Source organism: Zychaea mexicana (assembly GCF_025766255.1).
Source record: "Zychaea mexicana strain RSA 1403 chromosome Unknown BDB00scaffold_1, whole genome shotgun sequence".
NCBI lineage: Eukaryota > Fungi > Mucoromycota > Mucoromycetes > Mucorales > Lichtheimiaceae > Zychaea > Zychaea mexicana.
In genome coordinates, this window is record NW_026516664.1 from 34779 (window position 1) to 62124 (window position 27346).

The 27346-nt window shown below is 43.1% G+C and overlaps 6 protein-coding genes across 6 annotated transcripts; 2 read left to right on the forward strand and 4 right to left on the reverse strand.

The window, feature by feature from the left end:
• Positions 1 to 41: 41 nt before the first annotated feature.
• On the reverse strand, positions 42 to 2526 carry BDB00DRAFT_793925 (transmembrane amino acid transporter protein-domain-containing protein). Its single transcript, XM_053121269.1, is given in 6 exon segments — positions 42 to 104; positions 115 to 367; positions 505 to 774; positions 985 to 1209; positions 1301 to 2003; positions 2143 to 2526. 5 exon segments carry the CDS (start codon positions 2457 to 2459, stop codon positions 185 to 187), a joined length of 1698 nt encoding a protein of 565 aa, XP_052985695.1. The 5' UTR covers positions 2460 to 2526; the 3' UTR covers positions 42 to 104; positions 115 to 184.
• Positions 2527 to 3535: 1009 nt separating this feature from the next.
• On the forward strand, positions 3536 to 5518 carry BDB00DRAFT_866311 (uncharacterized protein; the record flags this gene model as incomplete). Its single annotated transcript, XM_053126207.1, has 4 exons — positions 3536 to 3614; positions 3712 to 4305; positions 4401 to 4826; positions 4965 to 5518. 4 exons carry the CDS (start codon positions 3536 to 3538, stop codon positions 5516 to 5518), a joined length of 1653 nt encoding a protein of 550 aa, XP_052985696.1.
• Positions 5519 to 8132: 2614 nt separating this feature from the next.
• On the forward strand, positions 8133 to 10007 carry BDB00DRAFT_753248 (uncharacterized protein; the record flags this gene model as incomplete). Its single annotated transcript, XM_053118684.1, has 3 exons — positions 8133 to 8213; positions 8456 to 8810; positions 9127 to 10007. The coding sequence occupies 3 exons, from the start codon at positions 8133 to 8135 to the stop codon at positions 10005 to 10007; spliced, it is 1317 nt and encodes a 438-aa protein (XP_052985697.1).
• Positions 10008 to 14607: 4600 nt separating this feature from the next.
• On the reverse strand, positions 14608 to 18028 carry BDB00DRAFT_924145 (FAD binding domain-containing protein). The gene is made up of 6 exons (XM_053128759.1): positions 17795 to 18028; positions 17637 to 17699; positions 17035 to 17538; positions 16839 to 16967; positions 16534 to 16701; positions 14608 to 16389 (listed from the first exon to the last, which is right to left on the reverse strand). Exons 1-6 carry the CDS (start codon positions 17838 to 17840, stop codon positions 14744 to 14746), a joined length of 2556 nt encoding a protein of 851 aa, XP_052985698.1. The 5' UTR covers positions 17841 to 18028; the 3' UTR covers positions 14608 to 14743.
• A 1397-nt stretch (positions 18029 to 19425) lies between these two features.
• BDB00DRAFT_782952 (GTP-binding protein ypt1) lies at positions 19426 to 21123 on the reverse strand (the record flags this gene model as incomplete). The annotated part of the gene is made up of 8 exons (XM_053120341.1): positions 19426 to 19626; positions 19726 to 19947; positions 20083 to 20130; positions 20282 to 20358; positions 20444 to 20487; positions 20723 to 20757; positions 21005 to 21020; positions 21077 to 21123. The coding sequence occupies 8 exons, from the start codon at positions 21121 to 21123 to the stop codon at positions 19426 to 19428; spliced, it is 690 nt and encodes a 229-aa protein (XP_052985699.1).
• A 1011-nt stretch (positions 21124 to 22134) lies between these two features.
• On the reverse strand, positions 22135 to 24537 carry BDB00DRAFT_793956 (transmembrane amino acid transporter protein-domain-containing protein). The gene is made up of 4 exons (XM_053121270.1): positions 24117 to 24537; positions 23911 to 24032; positions 23763 to 23829; positions 22135 to 23642 (listed from the first exon to the last, which is right to left on the reverse strand). Exons 1-4 carry the CDS (start codon positions 24202 to 24204, stop codon positions 22591 to 22593), a joined length of 1329 nt encoding a protein of 442 aa, XP_052985700.1. The 5' UTR covers positions 24205 to 24537; the 3' UTR covers positions 22135 to 22590.
• Between the last annotated feature and the right edge of the window lie 2809 nt (positions 24538 to 27346).

Sequence of the window (27346 nt, forward strand, 5' to 3'; positions counted from 1 at the left end):
GTAACAAAAAAAAAGGAGGGAGAGTGTGATGGTGATGATGATAAAGACGATGATGGCTTCAGTGATGTGATGAGTTATAGTGGTATGTGCTCGTGTGTGTGTGTGTGTGTGTGTGTGTGTGTGTGTATGTGTGTGTAATCTGCGCTGCTGTTGCATCATATATATTATGTAAAATGTAAGCTGTTCATATATTATTGGGTAGAAAGCTCCAAATGGTACCGAGGACAGCCATAAATGTGGATATAAGCAAAATCAAGTTATTCAGTATGGACTCCTTCCAAGTGATAGAATCTGCAAAGAGTCGGCGGTAACAAAGCAAAGGGAATATAGCAGAAATGCCGAAACTGAACAAGGCACCCAAGAGTGACTAGAGAAATCAGTCAAGTGAGTTAGCTCCATATTCGAAAAGCTACAGTTAGCAGGTAAACCACTGCTGGTAGTAGTAGCTATTGATACGATTGGAAGAGAGGGAACAGAGGGTAAGTAAAAATCAATAATATTTACCACCACACGGTCGAAACCAGGAAAGACGGTGGCAGTATAGACAATCACAAGGCTGACAATGATCCGAATCGAGGCCGTGATGAGATGCTTTCGCCAAGCATGAAACCGAATCCAATCTTCAAACTTGGTCAATAAGGATAACTCCAAACTCAAATTGACTGGATTCAACATCAATCCGTATTTCGCAAGAGGGGTTAAAACCATCAATCCGATGCCAAACTGGGTTACGATCTTGTAATAACCTGGAGTGTTGGCCAGGTTTTGTGTTATCTATTATGTATTATTAACAGAGGCAGGCAAAAGCGAGTGTTGGTGTAGTTATAACAAGTTAGTGGCACCTTTTACTTTCTTTACATGATAATAAACAAAAAGGAAACATTCCGAACAAACGGAGAACAAACGATTCATTATATCCAAACAGACAGTTCATCCTCCCAAAATTGGTATTAATGAAAAAGAAGATGTGTGTATGCATCATACCTCCTGCATTGTTTCCAGGCCAAACATCAGGTAGCCTGCCACGGCCATAGTGATATAGGCACCAGCAGTGACCAGGTATGCAATGTCAACCATGCGTTCATACTGTTTTGGATCGTCCATGTCGCGGTAGATGGATGGAAACACGGCATGCCCCGAAAAGCCTGCCATCACAAGACCAAACGCAAGTGGCACGTTGTACCAATCTGAAGGAACTATTTCTGTTTCCTGGAAAACACGCACACACACACAGAGTAACCAGTTAGACGACGGACATTGAGGGAGTAACTAGCAGAAAAAACACGTTGTCTTTCTTTACCATAGGTTCCAGCAGACTACCCGGCTGTGTCTTTTTCGAGAAACCATCAAACAGCACCGTGACCAAAAGACAGATGCATGCGAGGATACCAACCAAGCTTGTCAATGCCAACTTGCGCATAGGCAGAAACATGGTAGGCGTCAAGGCACAGAACGAAAAGATGCGGACGGTGACCAGATCAACATTGGGCCAGAACGACTGGATACCGTCGCCGAGCAACACGACCATGGCAATGCCGATCGTCATGAGCTCGACAATAAAGAACCCGCTGACGAGCGTGCGGCCACTTTCATTGAAAGCAGCAGCACCCATGTCGCCATAGGTGGCAGCGCCACTTGAAGCATCCAAGCAGCGGACAATGATTTTGGCGGTGTAATTGGTGCCCGCAGCGCAGAAAAAAAAGATCAACGAGCCAAACAGCCAGCCGCCGCATCGAAATGCTAGAGGAAGAGCCAAGATGCCAATACCAATCAAGACGTTGACTGCGTTAAAGACGGATTGCAAGAATGTCGATTTCAAGGGAGCACCGGTGCTGCCTTGTGCTGCACCACCGGTATCTTCGTAGTGTTGCAAGATCTGCTGGGAAAGAACAGAAGCCACGGTCGTGTGGCGTGATAACGAAGGAAACAAATGATAATTGTTGCCTGCGGCAGTACGCTGTGATAAGGTTCGGTTCAAGGATGCTTCGTCAAAGATGGGAGGTCTGGGTATACAATATAATTTACATAGGGTAACCTGATTGCGTTATTATTGCTAACTTGTTGAAGCCCCACATTTCAGGGTAAGGGAAATAGAGCAATTTTGGCCTATTTTGTAAAGACTAAAAAAACAAGAAATCTTACCTTGAATACTTGGAGTCTTCGCTCATCCGGCCTCGTTCTTCTTCGTCCATGGCTCGATGTTCTGAAGACAGAGTGTCTTCGTGAATGCTTCCTGCTGGAGCATTCAGGTTCTCGGCAACGTACAAGATCGAGGCCCGGGAGTATGATCCAGCAAACGATTCCACAGCGTCGCGAAAAGACCGCGGAGATGCATCAGAGACATAGTGATCTTGCTGGTGGTTGTGCTGGTCGCTAGATGCGGGGTAAAGTGATCCATAGTTGGGTGGCAGTCGGGAAGGATGTGTGTTTGAAGGCACACGAATAGGTGACGAAGACATCTTCTTCGAATGCTGGAGTAAAAAGAAGAAGAAGAAGAAGAATAAAGAAAAAGAAAATGAGATGGAGGGTTCCGCTTTTAAAGCCCTTTGACTACTATCGCTACGCACTTTAACCGTTTTCAAATATGCGGTGTCTGCCAATACAATGCCCGCAACAGGGAATGAAACAAAACACACACACATATATACACTGCACAGTGTGTCCCCATTATTAAAGTTTCCATGGCAACCTAGGAAAGCATTCAGAAAGGGCAATATGGGGAAGGCTTATGTTATTTGACAGCTCTGGTTTGGTTTTTTTTTTAGGTTGCGGCGATACAAAATCGTCAATCTGTAACTCTTTTTTGTTCCCAGGCAACAGAACGCATCATCATCATCCTACCAACGCTTTCTCCTTCCCCTTTTCTCCTTATCGGTGAAACCCATTTCTTTTTTCTTCTTGTGACACCTTTGCAAATAGGCCCCATTGAGTTTCATGTCACCACCCATCCATCATCCCATCGTCCGCTTGTCTTGTGTATTCCACCCTCCCCTACTCCGCCCTTCTGTCTTGATGCCACTCTTTGTCCAAAGCAGAGACTAAAGGTGGGGGGGAGGAGAAAGAAAGGAAGAGAGCAAAGGCAGAATGATGCCATCCCTCCAAAGACAAGGACATGATGTAATTGCCAGGCTGTATTTAAAAAAGAAAATTAGTATTAACCAGTGTCCTGCTTGGTCTGGCATATATACTGCACGCACGCGCACATACTCTGTGTGAATGTGGAGAGATACGAGAGGGAGCGAAAAAAAAATAGTCTCCTTAGCCGAGAGAGAGGAGCACGCCTTTTTTTTTTGCCTTCTTCCTTTTCCCTTATTTCTTTCTTCCCCATTCATAATACTTGATCTGTAAATCTTTTTTCTTCTTGACTTACATAAACTTACAAACAGGTAAACCATGGCATTCATGACAAGAGGGAAAAAATAGGAGGGGGAAGTTCTTTGTGTGTGCGGAAAAGAAACAATAACCTTTTATTTTTTTTTCGGGAACCCTAAAGGCGTATACAAACAAGAGAGCTTATACATACATAAAGGGGGAAATGGTCAGCAACCAAGACAATGTTCCTAATGCGACCCATGTCGACTATTTGGTCAATCAGTCCAAGTCGCCGGTGCAAGGTTCGTTGTCGTTGTTGTTGTCGTCAATAAACTACACCACCATGCTATGAACGAAAAATTTTGCTACACCTACAAAAATACTAAATACAATCCATAGGCAACAATAATAACAGCAGCCCCAGCCCTCCTATGGCAGTACTACCACTCAACTCGAGCGCCAAGTTGGATCAGGAACCTAATCCATTTGAGCAAAGTTTCTCGACTGTCGCTGTATCCGATCGACCAGACAGAAGAAACGGGAGCATAAGCACAGCAACTAGTAGTAGTGGCAGCAGCAATGGTGGTGGTGGTAGCATTCATAGTCACACTGGCAGTAACCATCAACATAACCAACAACACCAACTTCATAATAATAATAATAATCAGCAGCAGCAGCAGCAAAAGACAATATTGCCACCTGTGGCAGCTATCACTAGCCCAGTCCCGCCTTTGTTGCGCAGTGGTGTATTGCCCAAAGATGTTGCCAATCAAATTGCGTGGAACTCGCTTCGTGCTGGTCCGTTATCACCGTCCATGCTACAGGGTCCTCAGAGACCGCCCGGGATTGGCGATGGAGTCATTCCACCTAATAGTAATAGTAATAGCAGCACTGCTACCACACACAGCACGGCTGCTACTGGTACCACTTCCATATCGGCATCGTCACCCTTACAACAGCAACAAAGACCCATGAGTCACATATATGCTCCTGGTAGGAACTATTGCTGTGTGTGTGTGGTGAATCTCTGGAGACGCGTTCTCAAAAGCTGAAAGTGTGAAAGACTCAAATCATTTCTGTTTTGATAGATCCCGCACTTTCATTTGCCATGGCTGGTCCGGCGGTGGATGAAACTCCTGCGTCCAATGACTATGTGAACGCACGGTCCGGGTCCATGAGTAGCTCCGCTAGTGGTCCAAGCATTTCATCCGCGACGGGTGGTCCAAGTGGTGGTGGTGGTGGCACCTATCGAACATTCAGACAAGACCACCACCATCAACAGCGACAACAACGGTCACGTCGATCTTCTGCGGAAGCTAACCTCACGACAGCCACTACCGCTACCACTGTGACCTCATACGATACTAATAACGACGAAGACGATGACAACATCGATCCTTTCAATGATGATGATAGCAGTAATAATACCAGAACTAAAAAACGAACACGTATATCCAATGACAAGGACGAGGATGACGAGAAACGCAAAAATTTCCTTGAACGGAATCGGATTGGTGAGTGAACTTTTTGCGGGTTGATGTAATAGTGATGTCGATGTGGGAAAACCAAAGAGAGTCGTACTACTACTACTACTACTACTACTATTGGACGTGCAAGAGAGACTATTACTAATGATTGTTTTTTCATCACAGCTGCGCTGAAATGTCGACAACGTAAAAAGCAGTGGCTCAATAATTTGCAGGCAAAGGTTGAGTACTTGACAAACGACAATGAACAACTGCAGATCCAGACCAACGCTCTAAGGGAGGAAATCGTCAGCTTGAAAACGCTGCTTTTGGCGCATAAGGACTGTCCTGTCGCCCAGCAACAGCAGCACGATGTGTTTACCGGCTTACAGCAGCAGCAGCAGCAGCAAAACAAGAATACCATGGCAACAACAGCTGCTAGCAATAACAATAACACCACTACTTTCATGCATGCTCATTCTCATCATTCTCAGCAACCTCTTCCAGCCCACCATCATCGTCATCATCATCAGCAGCACCATCCTTCGTCAACGGCAGAAGCACCATCAGCCCACCATCATGCCCGGTTCTCATCACCATCGTCGTCGTCGTCGTCGTCGCCGTCCATTCCAAATACCAACAATAGCGCCAACAGTATGCAGCAAAACATGATGACATTCTCAAGCCATCCCCAGGCCCAGACTATGGTGGCAGGGACATCAAGTGTATTGCGCTTTTAAAAATAATATTTTGCATCCCTTCCCTCTCCCTTCACAGCTCCTTGCGCTCTCTTACTCTCTATCTTACGCAATCATCACTCTCTGTAAATTCTATTTGCTTCTCTGCTATAAATTAATTGTCTGTTTCTTTTTCTTCTTTTCTTTCGTTCCTTCATCATCATACACCAACACATCTTCTTTGGCGTCATCAGCTCCCCTCCAACATCTCGTCCATTTCTTGTCTTTTTTGTTTCCTTGCTGAAAAGATAGGTAAAATAAAACTCTCAAACGAACTATTCCACTAGTCAGGTCATCAAGGTGCAGCAAGAACACGTATGTATATATCAGTCACCCTAAATACCGTAAATAACAAATGTATAAAGCTACTTTTTAATGCACGGTTGATTTGCTGCTGATGTGGCGACGCCATGGTGTCTATGGTGCCACAAACTGGGTTTAGGTTTAAAGAAAGTTACTGTGTGTAAGCCATGATTTGAAGGCTACTAAATTTCAAATACGTGCTATGTTCTGTACCATGTCGATCGTTTTAACATCCTCAGTAAAATTTGACGAAGGAAAATGTTATCATTCTGTCCATTACCCAAAATGGTGTCTTTGCAAATGCACCAAATATAACTATAATCCTCTAACAAAGGATCAAGCTGCCTCCCCCCCTTCCTCTCCGCCAGATTATTCTCCTCGCACTTCTCAAAGCGTAACAAATAGTAGCCGTCAGCCCTCGTTCTTCTTCTCCGATTGTTTTAGATTAAAGATAATACAGTGGGTGGCTAAGGTGTATACCAGTGTACTATGATGATGACGAAGATGGATCGGCAAAAGAGAAGGCTGATCTATAAAAAAAGAATGGCCGTTACTCCTACTGTACTAGCCATGGTCCCTAGTGTAAAACCATGCGAAACACCCTACATACGTATGAGGTGAAGTTACTAAATTATAGGCGTTAACTCCAAGCAATAATACATTTGCTGCCATCGCAACAGAGACAACACTCTGGAGAACGCACGGGTCTCCCTTTTTATGTGCTTTTCTTTGACATCCACCAGAAACTGCACTACTACGACGTCAACAACAACAACAGCAGCAGCAGCAGCAGCAGTGACCGAAAAAATCTCCAGCCCCCCTTATCACGACGACCTAATTGTTGGATCTCGAACCCTTTCATCCAAATCCCCCAACACGTGTCTGCCAGATGAAACACCAGACATACAACTACGGCGCGCGAATAGCCAAATACAAGTTTAACCACTGTAGACTGCTGGACCTTAATGTCATGAGCTCTTAAATTTTGCAAAGCTGCTTACTACTACTTTTACTACTACTTCAGTACTACTAACCCGATCCATCAAAGCGGATAAGAAAGAGTAAATAAAGGCCAAGATTATGCAATTTGCTCAAAATAGACAGCTGGTACTGTAAATATAGACGTGTATAAATCAGCATCGTTGCTGTTGTTTATACAGAGCGGCAGCATACATTGTTTGGAAAAGGTCAAATGAACTTTTCTCTTTTTTGGAACTGTTAATGCGCGCATATTTTTTCACTAAAAGAAGTAGTAAAAGGATGTGTATGTGTCTGTCTGGTACAAACAAGGGCTGAGGCCAAGCGTCTGAGTAGGAGAGGGATGATCTTGCATATCTGTGTTTATCCTTTTCTCCATGTTCTTTAATAACCAATACGAACTGCTACATATTGGTTGCTTAACCAAGCGTTAGAGCCGGCTGCTATTATGGTTGCACTGCCTTAGACTCATGCAGCTTCCGGTGATGGTGGTACTAGCAACAGCAGCAGCAGCAGCAGCAACAAGATAAATGGCGCGGGGAATGGGCCGTCATCACTGCTCTAATCTTTATTATTCATCAGCAAACATTATATTGTCTACAGGGCATTGTATTTCGAACAAAAGCTCCGATATGCACATGGAAATAGACGACATACTGAAAATGAAAGACAGTTGGAGAGCGAAAGAGAAGGTTTGGTACTGTCATTTAGAGCACAATGGAATCTATAGACCATGCATAGTGTCTGCTGTATCGTTGTCAGACATAAGACGTGGTGGCAAGATAAAAGAAGCAGCGCTTACATCTTATTACCGGGACTGATGCTGGTTGTTGCTGCTGCTGTGCAAGAAGAGGCAGCAGTTGGAGGTTACATCGAGGAAAGACGTGAGTTAGTTAGAAGCGAGAGAGGGAGAGGCCACTCAATCCACGCCCTGCAATATATACACCACAGACGCGCGTTCTATTATAACGTGCGTTGAGTGGATGATGAGTCGGAGGCATGGCAGCAAATTGCAATATGCATATCTTATTTTTTCATTTGGGGGGTGTTGGGTCGATGGGGGAGCAACGAATTGGAAAGGAGCAGGAGGAGAGTCAATGCAAGGGGGGGAGAAGAACAGTGTTTCTGTATAGAAGCCGTAGAATGAAAAGGGCCGACATGAGGATTTTGTTTTTTCGTGAAATATAAAAGGACCGTGTCTCCTTGACGACTTTTTTATTATTCCACTTTACTACTACTTCTAGTCTTTATACTACTGCTATACGCTTTCTTCTTCTTCTACTACTACTACTACTACTACTATTACTATTACCTTGTCAGAACAAACGAATTAATAATGCTCCAATCACAAGTGATCAATGTTCTTCCACGTCGCATCCTCGCAGGACTGTGGGCATCCCAAGAAACTCGCGTTTCGGTAAATATTCTCCAAAAGAATCTTATTTCTTTTTCTCGATCAGATCGGACAGTTGTTCTGATATATAGTTTTTTTGTGTACCCTCTCTAGTTATCACATATGTCGTCAGTCGTACCACCAGCACACAACAATAGCAAGAGGTATTGAAAGGTTCCACAGACACAGACACATATGGAAATGATTGTTGTTATTGACAAGAGAAATTGACTTGTTTTGGTAGTATCAGTAACCACCACCAGCAGCAGCAGCAGCAACAACAACACAATGAGCCATCATTGCCAGCTGCCAGTGCGCCTTCCTTTTTATGCTCCGAACTACCTGTCAGATACACTCACATCTTGCGCCTCTTGAGCACACTCTCGCCCGACGCGCTCCAATCACCCATTGTTCGCAATGTCGCGCACAGCTATCTTCACGACATTTGTACCTTGCTCCATCCTTCGCTTCAGGGTACATCGCCTCGAGCCCTACGAAACATCTTGACCAAACTCCAACAACGACAGGCTAACAGTCTTATTCGCTTACGATACGCCTTATCGAATTCGACAATGCTGGACAACATCAATACAATTGGCTTTGGCATCCAGCTTTTGCTTGGTAAGAATAACTTTTTCTTTCGTCTAGACATGTTCTAGCACATAGCTCTCTTCCTTTCTTTCGTTCTCCCTTCCCTTGTTCTTCTTCCCCCCCCCCCCCACCTCATACCCCCTTAAGCCCCTATTGAAATCTCTTGGCATACAAAATGACGGGCGGTACTTTCACAACCTTTGTCCACTATGTCTGTATCTCCACTCTCCTTCTCCTCCTCCTCCTCCAGCTTCCCCCTTAAAGCCATTGTATAGGTGCGTGTTCATGCCAATTAATCTCACATACATTTTCTTTCTTTCTTTCGTCTGTTCTCCCGAATAATTAGATCAACATCTTTCATGGTCCAATCAAGACGGCAACGAGGTACAAGCCGTATGTCCAGTTACGATTGCCAAACAAGCCATTGACGATGCTCGACACGCATGTGCTTCCGCTCTCGGTAGCCAAAGCGATATTCCTGAGATCCGCCTGCAGCCACGTATTGAAACCGAACTGACATACATTCCCAACATCCTTCATCGAGTTCTATACGAAACATCACTGATGGCCTTGCGGGCAAAGATATCAGACCAACAGCAACCTAGCAGTAGCAGTTCTAGTGAAAAAAGCTGGCTCCAACGCACATGGAACCAATTGCGCAATAACCCAACGAATGCCCAGCAAGGCATTGAGCTACAAGTCTTTGGCGGTCCTACAAGCGTGGGTTTCCGACTTAATTCAGACGTGCCTCTACTTCCAAGCGACTTATTACAAGACGTACCGCGTGATCCCATTGGCATCCCCACCTGTGCCCGCATCTTAGGCCAAACCTCAGACACCAAGCTGGACCAACATCTCGACTCCAGCGCCGTCTGGGACGCCATGAGCGGATGGCGTTCGGCCAAGGTGTTGGCAAGCCATTTTGGCGGCAACCTGGATGTCATGTCCGTCGATGGGCTAGGCGCTTCGGTGTACTTGGCTCTGGATCGCGACGCTTCCCTCTTGGAACGCTACCCTTCGCGAACCTTGGCTACTGCACACAAAATGTTGTTGCGCCACCATGGTCGTGCTGCTGCTGCTGCAACGCCCGCATTGACATTGCAAACGGCACAAATCCAGCTCGATACTTTCATCAATGCCATCTCGCACGATCCACAAACCCCAGAACGTTTCTATAGCCCTCATCATCATTCCGTGTCGCTCTCGGCTGCTGTGGGTCATGCATAAAAACGAAACTTCTTTGCATTATCTCACTTTCTTCCATACTCCTCCACCTGCTCCGTCCCCCTTTTGCGGAGAGGGAACGATAGGGTACGTTCTTTTTTTGATAGGAGGAGGAGAGTGACGCATTGGATTTCTCTTGGCATTTTCTCTTGTTTCTTTGCATTTACACTCATCTCTCCGTTACAACCACATTACACATGTAATCTATCGTACCGCAACCGTATACCTCGCATTTTCTTACCTTCTAAATCACACTCTCTTTTGCTTTCTACTAATCTCCATGCTTCCCTTGCAACTGACTTTCATCTGCAACCTCCCCCCCCCCCCACTTACATCACCAGCAACAATCTTCCTCTGTATATCTGTCTCTCATCCTCATTTTCGCTAATTTCCTACCATCGATCACACATCCCAACTCACCCATTAGCTCGTTCTTTCCTTCTTATAAGAATATACATTATGCCCATCTGTAATAGTTATCATTAAATGAAACACATAATATAATGCATCATGATTTCAATGACGACAGCTGGACAAAATCACAGATTTGGCTCATTGTAAGTTTTGTTTACATTCTGACAAAGTGCCTCGCATTGGGCGTCAACAGACCTACATGTGGAGCGCTATATCCTATTGTTCCTTGTGGTCAAACACGAACAGTGACATGTGACCACATGCCAAATTTTTCTTTGAATTTTCATATAATTATTAATAGAACGATCTTCACATTACGTCCTGCATTTCGCTGCTCTTTGCCTATCACAGCGGCTCCCCTTTTACTGTACACTCCTATGTCTACGACCCGCCACCATCACACTTACCACCAACCCTTCAAAAAGTATACCCAGTGTTACTTCTCTATTATTTTACGTGTAGATCGCCATGCTATTTTGCCATACCCATGGCTTTTCTTCCAGTAAAAACTCTTGAACTTACTATGGTCACTAAAACGGCGGCGACGAAGGCGACATTCTTAAACCAAGATAAAAATTTATGTAATTTGAAATCCGGGTACCAACCTTGTTTCTCTAAAAGTAAACATTTGGTGCTTTGGTTTTTGTCCCACTTGCAACTATTGACATTATCCTAATGTTTTGCATGAAGCGAGGAGTCGAGGGACCGGTCACGAGTCGTATAATCACCACTTCTGCTGCTGTTGTTGTTGTTGTTGTTGACTACTCTGCAGATATGCAAGATATTTATAGTCATGCAAGACATTTTGAGCTAATGATTACTCAGTGATGACCTGCTGCAAGCAAAAAAGACAGCTGCAGAAGTAAGTATACTGCAACTTATTTACCGACTCTATATACTTTTGATACTAAGAGTTCAAGAAAAAGCGTCTATAGCCGGATACGGTACCCCACCTCTAGTCACTCTCCTTGAAAACTATATACTATATGCACACCCTCCTACCCCAATATGTCTTGGCACGTATAGCAGAACAAGGACAACATGCTGCATAGAAGGGAACTGTGCATTGCATAGTCAATATAGTTGAAAATAAACTAGAGTTTTGTTCCTTTAAAACGCCTTTATAAAGTTGGCAGGCTGGTGCGGTTTGGTTCCCTTTTCGCACCATTGACAAGACATATACTATATAAGAAGGACCACAGGAGATCATCAGGGGCGGGAGGCGTTGTTTCTGCTGCTGCTGCCAGATATGTAAATATTTTGCCACATGATCAGCAATAACAGAAACAAAAAAAAAAAGATAAACCCAAGAAATCGGTGGTGATCAGGAGGTTAAGTTTATGTCACCATGATAAGCAGCATGAAGAATGGATTGCTTTTAGTAACAGTAGGCCTATATGTCAATCAAGTATTTCTCTTTCTCAGAGAATAGAAAAACGGATGAAAAAACCTCAGTCATGCACAATTTACACTAGCGAGGTGTTATCAGGGCTGTCATTCGTATTTATTTGAAGTTAAACTCGATTTTGTATACACAATGTCAATATTTTTACCTTGCGTCTCACTAACGTAAAAATCACAAATCATCGTCTAGTTCCTCAATCAAGCGAGATGGGTTAGCAGAAATAGCCGACGGCAACTATAACAAGCAACAAAAACAAAATTGACAATGCATTAAAGCGGTTGAAAATTTCAAGGTTGGATGGAGGCGATGCCACGACAAAGAATTTGTTTGCGTCTGCCCTATCACAATCAGAAACAACATCAACAAACACAGCCGCAATCAGCTCCTCCCTCTTTCCCTCGCTACCATCCGAAGAATTTGAATTACCTGAGGACCAGGAGACGGAAACTGACTTGGACGATGAGCCAGCTGTTATCAATGTGTAAGGTAGCTTCATCGTGGCTTTATCACAAAAAAAGACACTCACTCTGCGAACTCTATGATTATGCATGCGGATTGATAGGTTTACATAATTATCAGCATGCCGCTGCCACAATAGTCGTATGTAATCTTTTTATTGCAGCTTACCGTCATTGGTATGTAGTTTATGCTATCATAGTAAGCGCGTATCTGACTGTCGTTCTGCGGTATTAATTATTCTACAAGAGCTTATATACAACTTTCTTTGTATATGTTAAAAAAATAGCGAAACAAAAAGACTGGACAATGCGTACCTTGGGTAAATATCCCGCACATGGATACAATGTTATATGATTGACTAGATTATTTTGTCTCTCTCCAGTGACTTTCTCGCTCTGGTAGATGCGGTATCATAGACAAAAAAATCGGACCCGCCTCAGTAAATGCTTCACATCTTCTCTTGCGAACGACGTGGCTCAGGAACCCCCGTCCATTTGAATTCGATTTGATATTAGAGCCACGCATTGATAAAGTTGATGGCGCGACCACATCAAAAGCGTACGTATGAGTATCGAACATTGTAGGTATCTAATATATTTGATTTGAAAGAGTTCCTCATATATGCTGTAGATAAGATTCTCATTTCTCGGAGCGCGCGCGCTAGTCCTCAAAACGGAGCTTTTCCAGTTACCAACAACTAGTGAAAAAGCATAAAATTATCGTCGGCAATGATTGTGCTAGATATTATTAAACATGAGCCTTCTGCACCTATGCACTTTAAATAGTGAAAGGAAGTGTGTACGTCTCGTCTTTTAAGCTAATATTGAACAGACGAACAAATGTCTACATTACGTATATCAAGTATTTAGAAGCATACTCGATATTATAGTGTATAGTGTTTCTACTGATATAAGCAACACAACCAGCTATTGTAATCCTAGATCATGTGTATACGAGCGACTGTAACTGTGCTGATGGTACACATACAGTACAGTGCTTCCAAGAAGCACCGTACACACGAAAACTAACTTTTAATTGTCCTACCACCACCACCATTAGAACATTCTTTTTCGTACTATGCCTTGTTTTGGGTCATTTATTTTGGATTAATTGCATCAACCCAACAGCCACCCTCTTCATTTCCCCCGCATTATCGGAACAAATATAGAATGGTTTTGTCCTCATTTAATTTATATATGATATCATTATAGCGTAGGACACTTAATCCATCTACATCTCTGAGCCCTCTTTTCATCACATTTGGCACGGGTATGACGAGACCTTGTGGTTTGAAACGTCGAACTCACTGTTTCTCTTGGTACTCCAGAAACAAAGATGTATCTCACTACAGTAGAGCTAAATAGTTGTCGCAGGTGTTGATTGAAAACTTAATGATTCTCAATCTGCTATCATGCTACTACTTTATAAGGTCTTGACATTCAGCACCATTTAATATACTCATCGTGACGGTACTATGATACGCATACCTTTGATTGATAATTACGCCGCACGACGTTTCAATTGCATTTGTAATCTACGAAAGGCATTTGCTTTAAAACAAGGAAAAAGAAGAATCAAACCAGATGCCGTTGACTGTATTGTACTGTTTTCATATGAGAAAGAAGACCTACTTACTACTTCCAGTGCCTACTCTACGCCTACCCCAAATGTTGGCTTAACCTTAAAACGTATAGTCAAGGAAAGCAAACATCCTGTGTGACGAGGTTCTGTAATTAATGCGTATATCCAATTTTAAACGATCCAAATTCGTACTAACCACGGAGAAAACATTAAAAGCCTCATATTATAGGACAAATAACTAGTGCCATAGTTAGCGACAAACGCGAAGGCGAAGAAATTACTAAGTCTGTTGACGGTGATTCTATATGCTGAAAAAAAGTTGTAACTGCTGGACTACCTCCGTTTGTGATACGATGGTCTTCTCAATTGTTGTTCCATATCTAATGGTTTTTCTATTACTCACTCTGTCTTGATTTTTGAGCATCTGCACTTGCAACAAAAAGCTAGAGTCAGGGACTGGTAATGTGTGTGGTGCATCACATGACTGGCGAATGCCCGTGTAAGCAAACATGAGGCACATACGCTATACGGAAAGGCTTTAAGCCAACCAATGATGTTTACCACTTTGACAGAATCGAAGGACTGTGGCGCTCTTCTTCCCAAGTTAAATTACTACAGAACATCAGCCGCCTCCCCTTATTGAGCGTCATTAAGATGCGATTAGCAACCTATTATTGATTTTTCTACCATGTATAACATTATGTACTTTTGCTACTACTAGTATTGGCTTGTGATGCCAGAAATAGGATTTATTATTATACAGTAAAACTAGAATTACAGTTGTATATTTTGATAAGCTAAAAAATATGGAAATCAAAGGTTATAATACAAAACGATAAAGGTTGAAATTCAAGCATATGTGATTAATTAAAGGAGGGATCTACAGGTCGTAATAATCAGCAGCCATGGCTGCGGCACTGGTCATATCGATCGGCGGTCGGAGAAATGCATCAAAATATGCATCGAGTTTTTCAAAATCCAGATCGTGCTGCAACCGAACACAAGCGCCAATGTAACCATCCGGACGTACAACAACAACAGATGGGCTGTGCCTAACGTTGTACAATGTGTGTGCCTGTTGGTCGTGATCCAAGTACACCTTGTCGAGACCGAGTGGGAAAGTGGCATGCACGACGGCCGGCTTGGTGTCGCTGAGAAACTTGCCGATTTCTGTTCGACTGGAGCTAGTAATATACAAGAATGAAAACATAGAGGGTGTTGTTGTTGTTGTTGTCGAGGTTGAAGCACCGTTTGTGTCGCTTGATGGGTGGAAATCAGAGGACGTAGTTAAGCGGGGTTGGTCAAGGGATGTTCGGACCGTTGAGACCGGAGATGTGGGAGGAGAGTAAAAGAAGACACGATTGCTGCTGGAAACTGAGGAACGATGTGATATGGATGACAAGGAAAGGCTGGAGTTGCGTTTGACGGGCTCGTCAAATATCCATGAGCCTGATAATAATGGATGATTTGATTGCAGCTTTTCGTAACGCTGCATAAATGAGTGTGGTTCTTCAAGGTGTCGTCGGAAACGTTGCAAAGTCGCCAAATTCTCGGCATCGTTTAGCGATCCGCAAAAGATCACCAATCGGAATGCCGACGTTGATGCATTCTGAGCCATGCGATCGAGTACGCTGTAGTGGTTGGTTTTTATTCTACGCCACCGTTCAGCTGTACTGGTTGTGTTGCTGTGTACTGCTGTGGCAGTGGTCGTTGTTGTTGATGTCATTGCTGGGATAGCGCTCGGATTACTGGTGCTGCTGCGTTTGATGATGGGTGACAAAAGCCAGCTGGTGGTGCTTGAGGATGTGCTGCTTGTTGAGTTGGATCGCTCGCGACGCCATCGTAGCGTGCTAGTACGCGGCGGTCTATCGTCTTTATCGTTGCTATTACTATCTTTGCTGCTGTTATGCGAGGACGACAGTGGTTTGCTGCCATTAGCGATGCTTCCAGGCGGAGTGGCGGTTTCTTTGGTATTGACGAGGAGCGTGAAAAGGGTGTAAGGTTTAAGTTTGGAATTCGGCGCCAAGGTTCCTGGTGCGCCCATCTGGATTTTACGTTGTGCGCGTTGTGTAAAGGATGCAGTAACAGCTTGTATGGTATCCGCTTCATCGACCGACGTGATCGATATAGTGCTTGCAGTGTCAACGTTCAGCATGTTGGCATGGTACGGTGCCTCACCGATGAATCCATGTTTTGTTTTGCTCAGCATGTAAATCAACTCTCGACTCGGCGTTGAGTTGAGCCCACGTCCACTCGACGGTGCGCTCTGGGTGAACAGGTGCATCAATGCTTTCGAAGCCTGGCGGGTATCGCTGAGCTTGGATCGGCACTCCTCCTCGTACGTATCCAAAAGTTCAGGTGATCCACGATGTTTAAGACACAAGAACAGCTTCCAGCACAAATTATTGACCTGCTCCAATCCAAGATCCGAGACCAGTATGCCTTCAGGGCACACCGACTGTGCCGCTCCACCGGCTAAAAAGTAGCGTCGGTTCAAACTGAATTCTTCAGATGTCCTTTCGGTGGCTGCAAAATAGTAATGAACGACAGTAATACATGATGAATAAAGAATAAAGTTTTGTTGGGTCACAGTGTTCGTCTGCACACACTCACAGCAAGACCCGCACCTGCTCACTCGCCCAAACCCCTTTCTCTCTATATATTTCCTACCTGTCCACCGTCGATATGAATGAGGCTTGTTGAATTCAATCTGATATGGCTCCATGATTGATTTGACGTGTTTCTGAGCAAGTAACAACGGCACGTCGTCGTCGATTGTCAAGCGACTCCACTTTGGCTTATGCTCAAACGAAATGTAAGCCCTGTTGTCCCGGTGTCCTAGAAAAGGAAAAGGCAGTGAGCTTATAAAGTCCGCTTGGGGTTATACAATGGAATGGACGAGACGAGCTATGATAATATAGGGGGCTTCCTTTCCAAAGGAGCCAAAGAAGCCAAAACAAAAACAGCATCCTTACCAATATAGAAAAGCGAGTTTGGACCTTTGCTCAATACTGCCATTTTTCGCGCGGCAGGGAAATTGGTTGTAACAGTAGCCTCGATAGTATAGAATACCGAGGTTGATTTCAGGCGTTCATACGCAATGCCTGTGAAAATAACGTGCGATTAAAACCTTGGAGGGTTGGAGATCATGTGTGTCACAAGGCGACGTACCCAATTTCTGTCTAACAAAGCTGTGTGTCCCGTCCGCGCCGAGAACGATCTGTGATTTCCAGTAGTATGGGCCTTGCTGGCTGTTGTCCTGATGGTGTTTGCTCTTACTGGTTTTACTCGTATGGGTGCTGCTGGTGGGTAATATCGTCGCCAAGCACGTGTCGTTCTCGCAATCTTCCATGTCGATCAATTCGTGGTTGTATCGCACGCGCACGCCTTTACGCTGGCTTAGCGCGTCGGAAAGCACTCGACATACATGGTCACTTTCGCATGACAAACTCCAGTTGAACTCGGTTGCTTCGTTTTCCCACACAGGATGCTTATTGTGGCTACCCGTCACAGCTGCGTTTCCGTGGCCTTTGTTTGTGAATGTTTCGAGACCCCAGTGGCGTACACCGTGCTCGAGTAAAAAATTGACAAGATCAAAGGCTTGCAGTAGTTGAAGGGATCGCGGTGACCAAAGGTACGTGGGATTATTTGAAGGGTCATTCGCATCTTTTTTGTCTTTTTTTGTGAAAGCACACATTATTACTGTTAAATTAGGACATTGTAATCACTTGCTTAAATTGGTTCAGCTTGTGGACTCTCGTCATAGCTCTTACCGATGATGCATACAGAACAGCCCATATGACTGAGCAATAAAGCAGCATAGAGTCCAGTCGGTCCTGTTGTTGTTGTTGTTGCAAAAACAATGTTATTATAGTTCTTATGCTTCAGGTCCGTGCGTTACTTGTTTATTTGTTTGTTTGCTGATGTTTACCTGCGCCAACTATAAGGACGTCAGATCTTTTCTCGTCTTGCGACATGGCTCAAAATAGAGAGGAAAACAAAGAGAGGACGGTGGAGTAGGATGGATGGGAAAAAAGAAGATATGAAAAGAGAGGAGAAAAGAGTGTTTGTCTTTTTGCCTAAAAGACATCAAATGTGAAGCAAATAGATGGCGGAACACCAAATGCCGCTATTTCAACGTAGCACAGCTTTGTTTCCGGCTTCTGCTGACGTACCGATTCTTGTGCGCTGTGGATGCGCCCTTTTCGGATCGACTCCCTCGTGTTTGCAGATGCTCGTCGACTACTATTGCTATTGGTTACTATATTCCCTCATCGTTACATGAAAGCTCGCAGCTGTCGGAAATAACCCCACACGATCCAGGGTATGTGGGTACTTCATTTTATGCTGTCAATGCAGTAAGTGCACCAAATCGGCATCGCACATATCAAGGAACGTCCTATTACTGTAAGGGATAGTTTGGCTCGATATGAGATGTGCTGTATAGTATGTCCATGTAGCCTCTTAAACGAAAAGCTTAACCGAAAAAAACAGCTGTTGAAACACGCATTGTTTCTCTTGTTAATATAACCTTAAAATTCAAGTCATGCTCTCACCGGAAAAAGGAAATGTACCTGAACAACTGCACACGTAGGTTGACGTACTAACGCATAAATAGTAAATTCGCAGTGCTGCCATCACCACGGGTACGAATAACATAACACGTCGTCATCACGGACACGCAAATGCTTTCCTAATATATTCTCGTTTACTGTAGCCATCGCTACAGTAAGAGTCAGGATGACAGAGTATGTTTTGATAAAACCAATGAAAAAATGCAATGCATGTCTATAACGAGTGTAGTCTAAGTTTAATTCATACACTGAACCCCACATTCTGCTTCCTTGTTTATTCCATCGTCGTGCTACTTTACACAACAACTGAAACAGGCATTTATCCCTGTCTCACTAACGCTAATATGACAGTAAACGTTATTTATCGTAGCAAGTAGTATCTGTGCTACAGAATTGAATGGCATTTATTTACCAGTACGTCGGCTATTACAATCCATCGACCATATTAAACTCTAATTGGTTTACCTTTGAAAGAAGCCTTCCTATTCTAGTATTAGCATATGTCCCTCTTCTTTTCCCCCCTTTATTAAATATTTCTCTATGCTTAAACGCATGAGTAACAAGTCTTTTCCCAAAAGGTACCTAACTCACGATGACGATGTTGTAATACATACTTAGACAGTACTCTACAAAACAAAAATTCAATGACTACTATGCCATCCTCGCTCCTGTCACCCAATAACGTCCAAAAGTAAAGGCCATATACGCAGATACTCACTCTACTCCACCAATTTGCTTATGTATCAGACAAGGGTGGTGTATATACTGCCCTTTTGCATTGTTTACCCACCTTTTTAAAAATATAAAGAGAAATATAACAAAGACGAAGTAGAGATAGAGAAGCGGAAGATGATGCAACTTCCACTTTTAAGAAAAAAGATAGTAAGAAGAGAAAAAGATGGGATATGCTGGATTGCCAAAGAATCAGCACAGTGAATGGATGGACGATTTGAATGTTGTGGTTTATTCTATATATAAAAAGATATATTTAGCAGCATCCACCACCTTGCTTGGGCTGAACAGCAGCACCCTGGCCAACGCTGACTGTCGATTTGGGCTGTTGTTGTTGCATTGTGCTGCCAACCTTGTCCTTGATTTGCTTGGCCATCGTCAAGAATGCCTGTTCAACGTTGCTAGAATCCTTTGCCGAAGTCTCCAAAAATGGTATATTCAACGAATCGGCCAATTCCTAGTAACCAAAACCCCCAAACCCAATCAATGCATGGATTAGTTTTGTGTTAAATGCACTGCACACTCAAGTCTCTCTATCTCTCCTTGAAATTCTTACCGCCGCCTGTTCGCTTTCGACCGCCTTCTCCATATCGACCTTGTTGCCAACCAACAGCTTACTCACGCCCTCAGCAGCATATCGCTCAATTTCCTGCATCCACTGCTTGACATTGTTGAAGGTATCCTGATCAGTCACATCGTATACGACAATGATACCGTGTGCTCCGCGATAGTACGACGACGTAATTGTGCGGAAACGCTCCTGACCAGCCGTATCCCACTAAAAAAGAGCCCGAACCAACCCACCCACAATAAGAATATATATTAATGATTTTGCGTTTTCTATGCGTGATGTGTATTTAAATATGCGCGTGTGGCCACCCGTGTGAGCACTAACTACTACTTTTATACTTACGATCTGCAACTTGACGGTCTTGCCCTCAAGTTCAATGGTTCTGATTTTCTATTTAAACAGTTTGAATTTAGTTCTTCACTTTCTGCCATTTTTAAAAACACAAATCGTTTCTACCCTTTTCTCTTCCACTGTCTTCATCTTATCTTCATCTCTTCCATAGTTAATAAAAATGAGCGATATAAATATAGCATTTACATACAAAGTCTACACCAATAGTGGAGATATATGACTCAGTGTAGGTGTCATCGGCAAAACGAAGCAAAAGACAAGATTTGCCTAGTAAAATCGTTACAAGATGAGCATAACGGCGTACATTTGTGTATAACAGTGGTAGAAAAGCACTCTTTTTCGTCTAACGTACCGACGCCAGAATCACCGATCAGAAGGAGCTTAAAGAGATAATCGCTACAATTAATAGCCAAGGTGTCAGCATTCAAGTGCCTTTTTACAGAACGTCTATTGTGTTGTTGATTTTTCAAATAGGAAAAAAGGGCACGATACTATACTATTCAGAATTCATGGTGGAGTAAAGGAAAAAGATGTGTGCAAAGTAAAGGCTGGACTAAATGTCGCATCACATTATCCACACTCCATCAGTTAAAATTCCGACAGTAAGATTTACAACGAGTGTCCCTTTTACCTGCGGTCTTTGACGTTGCGCAAGACACTGGCCACCTGAGAAATGAAGAACGATGTATACTAGCTGATGTTTATTGTGCTTAGCAGTATTTGCCTGATCGAATGTAGCTAACACAAAGGCCAGCAGCGCATGATCACAAAGGATGCATCATGATTTGAAAAGAAATGGACCAGACTACGAGACGATACAACGAAAAAGCGTCATACATCTCGTATCAGTCCCCTTTATTTGCCATCGCATACCAAGAAGTGAAGATATAAAAGAAATAAGGACAGGACTTACTGGAACAGAAAGAGAGCTAGAGTATGATAAATAACTCAAACGTCTCCTCGATGACTTGATCGATTATCATACAGGGACCAAAAAGTAGTGAGCGGTATCAATGCCAGTATCAAACCCATAGTATGTATGTGGTCAACCACGGTTTCCTTGTAGAGGACATTAACAGGCGACAACATTTGTACGGTGCTTGTTTATCAAACAACTGCAGATTTAAGAATGAAGATCGCTGCAGCTACAGTATGGGGTTGGATGGTATCTCGCGATAGACAAAAGTTCGTTGGAAAAAAAAGTCGTTGTTGGTAATATCTTTTTCTCTGCCTTCTGATGATTTAAAACGAAAAAATTAGTATTAACAGTAACGGACGAGTCACCTTTTATTAGCTGCCTTACAGCGAACTTTTAATAAAGCAAGGCTAATCAATGTGCCATACCGTATAATGCACTGAACCCCTGAGCATCTTTCTCATCTGACGCAGTATTGCCCAGTGCAAGAGAGATAAACGCACCGTAGATCCAGTAGGCGTTCAGCTTATTTCCACACGTTGAGCGGTTGCCAGACGGGAACGAGGGACTTCCTTTCCTTTTTTACGCGGGCACCCTCAAGCTAATTTTCGATAGATGAGAATCATTAAACGACCGCAGTTTGCTAAGGAACAGCTCGGTGAGTATACAGTAGCGACCATCAGCTACTGTGTCTTGAAAAAAAACAAAGTGATCGGGATGTAGTATACATTCTGAGAGAGCAGATAACTTTGTGTAAGAAGATAAGTTTTCCGATATCATTGCAGAATACTGCAGGCGGGATTTGACATCCAATTATCCACATAAGATGTATCCTAATAATGCACTCATGAATTCGCAAAAAGGGTCCGTACAGGCTGTCTCTACCACACTGCCAAGTGGATGGAATCGGGCGATCATACTCGAGCGTTGCCGATGAGCTGAAAAATTATTCATGCAAATGAAGGAGAGCCAACAGGCGCTTGGCTTGAATTTACCACAGTTGATATGTGTATGGTAATGGAGGCGCACAGAACCGAGAGGCAACGGTAGATGATGTCATTAGGACTAGCAAAATACGTAAAACGACAGCAGTAGATGCTTTTCTCTTATCATAACCTTAAGCCCCTCCTTTGAGCGTGCACAATAAGATAAACGCCATGACACAGACCTCGAAAGGTTGACAACATAATAAGCAGTTAGGATACAGCTGGTTTTGGAAATGGTTTTTTAAAGAAGAGATTATAAAGAATAGGCAGACCATAATTCACTATTGAACGACAAGATCAGACAAAAACAAAGAAGAGCTCCAAATGTGATATAATAGATTATGGTGTAATTGCTAGTGAATAATATAATACATTTTACTTTTAGGAACATCTTTGGTAAATAAAAAAGCAAAAAAGGGAGGTAGTAGAAAGTAGCGCGATCAATACATAAGCGCTAAAAGAGTGGCGGACTTTTCTAGAGCAGGTGTTTAAAATAAATAGGACAATATATAGGAATATGAATGGTGGAGGAGATGGAGGTACAAAATATTACTAATAGGAATAGAAAATAAGGAAAAGAAGAATGATAATGACGATTTAACTGCCAAACTCTTCCTTAAGACCTTCGATAGCAGATTTGCTACCAAAGATTAAACCAACGATGCCAAGCACAATAGCAAGAGCACCAAAGGCCAACTCATAGATCGGTTTGTTGCGGAAACCGGTTAGCCGGTAGTAAAAAATGATAGGGAAGATGAAAATCAGAGTACAGTTGGAGAAAGCGCCCAGCAAGGACATGATGTTACCAAAAGAGGGTACGAGAACAGCAATGACGGTGACGATGACGATATAGATAACACGTACGAGCACGCGCAAGAGAAACTCGACCCAGCGAGAGTGATGGAACGTGGATATCCGCAGCATCTTTTCGAGATCGAGAGCAAACGAAGTCATCAAGACAGGCATGGCGAGCAATACGTGAGCGGTAATAATAATGATAGCGGCAAGTTTAGCGTCACTTTCGGGCAAGCTGTTGTAAACTGGAGATGCGACATCGACGCCATAGTAGTAGTAGCCGGGAACAGCAGTGATAAAATAAATAGCAACGCAAGTTGAAAGACCAGCAACGATAACACGGTTCCAATGTTGTGGGGTACGCATGCCTGCTTCGACGTGAGGATAAACAGGGTTGCCACCGAAACTGAATGCAATGGAACTAAGTGCGATTGGGAACATGTCCCAAATGACAGGGTCGTGATGTGGGTTCAAGTCACGCTCGCTGTCGTCTTTGACAGCCATGGCAAGTACAATCAAGACGGTAACAACGGTAGTCAAGACGCCAAACAGACTGGTGACACCGACTTCTTTAAGTGATTTGAAAAAGATGTATGGAACACCAACGACGCAGGCGCAGATGATGGTCCAGATTTCAAACGTCAATTCGGCGGATGTGCCTTGGCAGACTTGGTGGATATTTTGGCCAGCCAACATGACGTACAGGATAGGAACACCAATAAGCGTGATAGCCGTAAAGAAGAATGCGATCCATCCACCAATTTTTCCGAATGCTGCTTCGGCTACTTCCTGGTAGGAAGTGAGTCGAGATTGTCCATCGTGATATAGGCATCGAATCAACACAACACCCGAATCTAGTGAGTCATAGTGATGGTAATTATGATAGTGGTAAATACATCGTTGAGTTTCTTTCCTATTTCCTGATTCCGTCGTTTTCGTCTATTCGTCGCTGTAAAACAGAACATTTGGCTTACATGTTGAGAAAAACCAACTGAGAAATAAAATAAGCAGGCCGATCCAGCCGCCCTGTGCCAAAGCATACTATTAAAACATTCAAAGTTTAGTCGTCTTTTTCTCTCGAATTACTCGCACGCTGAGCTTAGGAATCACTGTGATAATTACAGGTAATTGTAAAGCACCAGTGCCAGCTACGACACAAACGACGTTAAAGTAGGCATAGAAAGAGGATCCTTGTGCTTCACGTTCAACACCATGACTAAATTTGCCGCCGAGTTCGTAATCAACTATTGAATAAGATTCTCGTCAATAATTTTCCAGGGGGGTTGTTTCTTTTCGCTATTGTTGTTGCTGTTGCTGTTGTTTCATACCTATTGACTGATTCTCTTTGACAGATTCTGTTGTACTAGGAGCTGGGGTATGGTGGCCCTTTTCGGCCGTGATTTCTTTTATGCTCATAAGAATGAAAGGCCAAGTAGCATCGGCACGGAGAAAAACTTTATGTGTTTAATAAAGAGAAAAATAAAAAATTCAGACGAAGAAACAAAGAAAGAGAGGAAATTCAATAGAAAAGTTCGGATCGAGGGATTGGAGAGAAAACAAGGCGGAGTGTTTATCTCGCTCGCTCTTTCGTACTATTTTGCTTGACTGGACCGATATTTCCTTAAGTCCTGAGCGCCGACTCCGCCTTTCTTTTTCTTGGATAAGTGTCATAAAATTTGGTCTTAGAAAATGAAACAAGAACAATAACAAGTGACAAGAGCGAACAATAGCCGTTTAAGTATGTCGTGGCATCCAAATCATTGTCTAACCCAGAAACTAATAAAATTTCCTTTCGTGATACTTTATACACGACACGATCGTCTTATCGCGAGATAAAGGCTGTCAAGATCACAAGTTCTTCGTAATCTATCGGAAGAAAAAACAGGTCGAATGTTACTTTTTTGTGTGGAGAAGATACCACGCATAACCGAATAATTTCCCGAATGCAAGAAAAAACTTTGATCTTGGACTAATCATATGATTTATCTGGTGTTCAAGATCCTGTCCTGTACTCATAGGTAAATGATATATAAGCGGGCTGTGCTCAAAGAAAAAGACCTCCATTTTACCTATCAATCCGACGAACGAATCGAGAAATAAGCGGAAATCCAAAGTTCATTCCTAGTGGAGTCGATACATTTACTGCACACATTGAGACAATGTGTCAAATATGTGACAGGTACTATCAATTCCTGTAAAGTATTAGTACTGATCTGCTTAGGATCTTCAAAGGAGAAAAACTTCAATCTTACAATACCACAGAATGACGCAATTTGCAATTACATTAAAACATTGAGAAATACGCTCAATTATGTTCTCTGCACGACAGCAGGAACAACAGATGGTTGTCAATCACATTTGCGGCACCACGCTTCCAATTCCTCCGATAGGCCGAGCAATTCTTCCATCAACGTAGCAGCAGCACTACTGTGCAATCGTAAAGAGGTCGATCTATTGGCACATTTCTTTTATAACTGATTGTGCAAGAATGCCAACTATTAAAGATGCATATGAACATCAAGATGATAACTTGAGGAATTGTCTTTGCCGCAACGCTTCAACTCAATGTGAATCCCTACAGTATGCGCACTTCCAGCTAACATTACTCACAGTTAGCAAACTCATATTCTTTTTTCTTATTCGCCCCTTACCCAGCGCATCCACTGCGGATATATGGAGAATTGGAATTTGAGAATGAGAAAAACCATTTGTGGAGGTGAGTAAAGGAAAATTGTAGAGGATCACTACACGCGCTGCAAATTTTATTTCATATACCGGTAAAATAAACTGTAAGGCTGTTTCTCAGACAAGTTCAATGTCACTTTGTTCTCCATCGACATTGACTGCTTTGCAGACGATCACAGTAGCAACTATATTGTTCGTTGCAATTGTCTCTATTGTGCGCAAACTGGAACAAGATTGATGAGTCTCGCAGCAAATCTGAGCATATTTTATCTTCTTGAACGAGCCCTTGAGCTCCCTCCTCGCTTCGCATATGAAGAAGGCATACAACAATAACAAACACGCACAAACAAGTTGAACGCAAAGAGGAAATAAACTTTTAAACGGTACATTATACTACTAATCACTAATAGAGTGTCGATGTTCTAGCTTCCCTGCTCTTAGGCAGGTACTGACAGGAGAAACCACGGGAAGGTGCATCGACATCTGCTCCCGTAACCCTCTACCACAAAGCTAGGGTCCTGTCTTGGTCGCTTTGTGGATTATCGAAGGTCGATTGGTATTGAGCTGCCCAGTGCTAACTCACCAATCCACTTACATGCAACCACCTACCTTAGAAGTCGCCCCACCTACACTTATCTATCCTCATTCGCACTCACACCGGCACACACACAGAAAAAAAAGGAAGGGACTTACCATACGTGATTGTGAAAAAGTGAAAAGAGAAGAGAAAAAGCGAGGAAGCAACACGTTGCGGAAAATGGGTGCCTTTTATGCACACGTTCAGATCCCGCTTCCTTTTTTTTATAAAAAAGAAAATGCACCCAACCCCAGTCCACAGGTCCGTGCTAACAACGCGGGAAAGAATGACAGATCCTCTGTATCGTAGACGACAGTAACACGATCATAACGCACTTTATCACACTTTGGTACGCGCTTTTCACCTTTTCTCTTTTTTTACTTTCTGTGTTCGCGTAGTTCCGTTCGCGAAATAATCGAAAGGAAAAAAATGTTCGGAGGGTATGCACACCAGCTGCAACGGGTGTGATGGTGTGTTTCGCCCCTTCCAACCCCCTCGTTAACATAAATTTCACACTCATGTGCTCAGTAGCAAGGCTAAGATTATGTATGCTTGACTTTCGTACGAGCAAACATCCTATATACTTGTATAAGGGAGCGTTTTTTTATTTTTGTTACACAATCCACCACATCACACCACAGTCGACCGAGACTTTCTTTAATGTCTCACTCGTCCCATGAAGGTTAACGCAGTACAAACATCTTATTCGATATAAACGACATTGACCCGAACCCTGTACAGAGATCCTCTGCTCCCTGGCTTGGCCTTTGCGCTAACCCAATCTAATACACGCCCAGTCATCCTGCTGATGAAAGGTATAACACTATCCGCTATCCCTGTTACACCCGCCCCTCTTTGCATATACTATTGGAACTTTATCGCCTCTTACACACAAACACACATATCAACTCTCCACACATCCATAAAGAAACCCCCACAACATCTATCAGTCAATCAAAGAAACAAAAAAAGACAAAGCTACTGTAGCATTAATATTTAGCTTAATTCATTATCTCTTTTCTTTTCTTAACATACAACACCAATCAGCAAGAGCAATTTACATAAAGTCAAACTCTGTTATTTCGTATCCGTTCCCTTCTTCTAAAGCTCATATCATATACGAAATTAGTAGGATGACGGCGTATGATATGTATACTTTCATGCTGTTTGACGTGAGTGGAGGGGGAATGCTCACTTACACTGGGGATGACATAGACACTATTGGTTACTGCTTACCTTATTTCTGGTAACACGGAAGGGATGGAGGCTAGCAACACCAATTCAAAGTGATGACAT

What these genes read in the sequence shown, in the direction of transcription:
- BDB00DRAFT_793925 (XM_053121269.1), bottom strand. Translation starts at nt 2,459, where the DNA reads ATGTCTTCGTCACCTATTCGTGTGCCTTCAAACACACATCCTTCCCGA. An exon ending in GTAGTCTGCTGGAACCTATG is followed by an intron (nt 1,210 to 1,300) that starts GTAAAGAAAGAC and finishes CGTGTTTTCCAG; the next exon opens with GAAACAGAAATAGTTCCTTC. An exon ending in CTGGTTTCGACCGTGTGGTG is followed by an intron (nt 368 to 504) that starts GTAAATATTATT and finishes TGATTTCTCTAG; the next exon opens with TCACTCTTGGGTGCCTTGTT.
- BDB00DRAFT_924145 (XM_053128759.1), bottom strand. Translation starts at nt 17,840, where the DNA reads ATGTCGCAAGACGAGAAAAGATCTGACGTCCTTATAGTTGGCGCAG. An exon ending in AAACTCGCTTTTCTATATTG is followed by an intron (nt 16,702 to 16,838) that starts GTAAGGATGCTG and finishes TTCCTTTTCTAG; the next exon opens with GACACCGGGACAACAGGGCT. An exon ending in TTCATATCGACGGTGGACAG is followed by an intron (nt 16,390 to 16,533) that starts GTAGGAAATATA and finishes ACTATTTTGCAG; the next exon opens with CCACCGAAAGGACATCTGAA.
- BDB00DRAFT_793956 (XM_053121270.1), bottom strand. Translation starts at nt 24,204, where the DNA reads ATGAGCATAAAAGAAATCACGGCCGAAAAGGGCCACCATACCCCAGCT. An exon ending in CAAAGAGAATCAGTCAATAG is followed by an intron (nt 24,033 to 24,116) that starts GTATGAAACAAC and finishes CTTATTCAATAG; the next exon opens with TTGATTACGAACTCGGCGGC. An exon ending in CAGTTGGTTTTTCTCAACAT is followed by an intron (nt 23,643 to 23,762) that starts GTAAGCCAAATG and finishes ATGACTCACTAG; the next exon opens with ATTCGGGTGTTGTGTTGATT.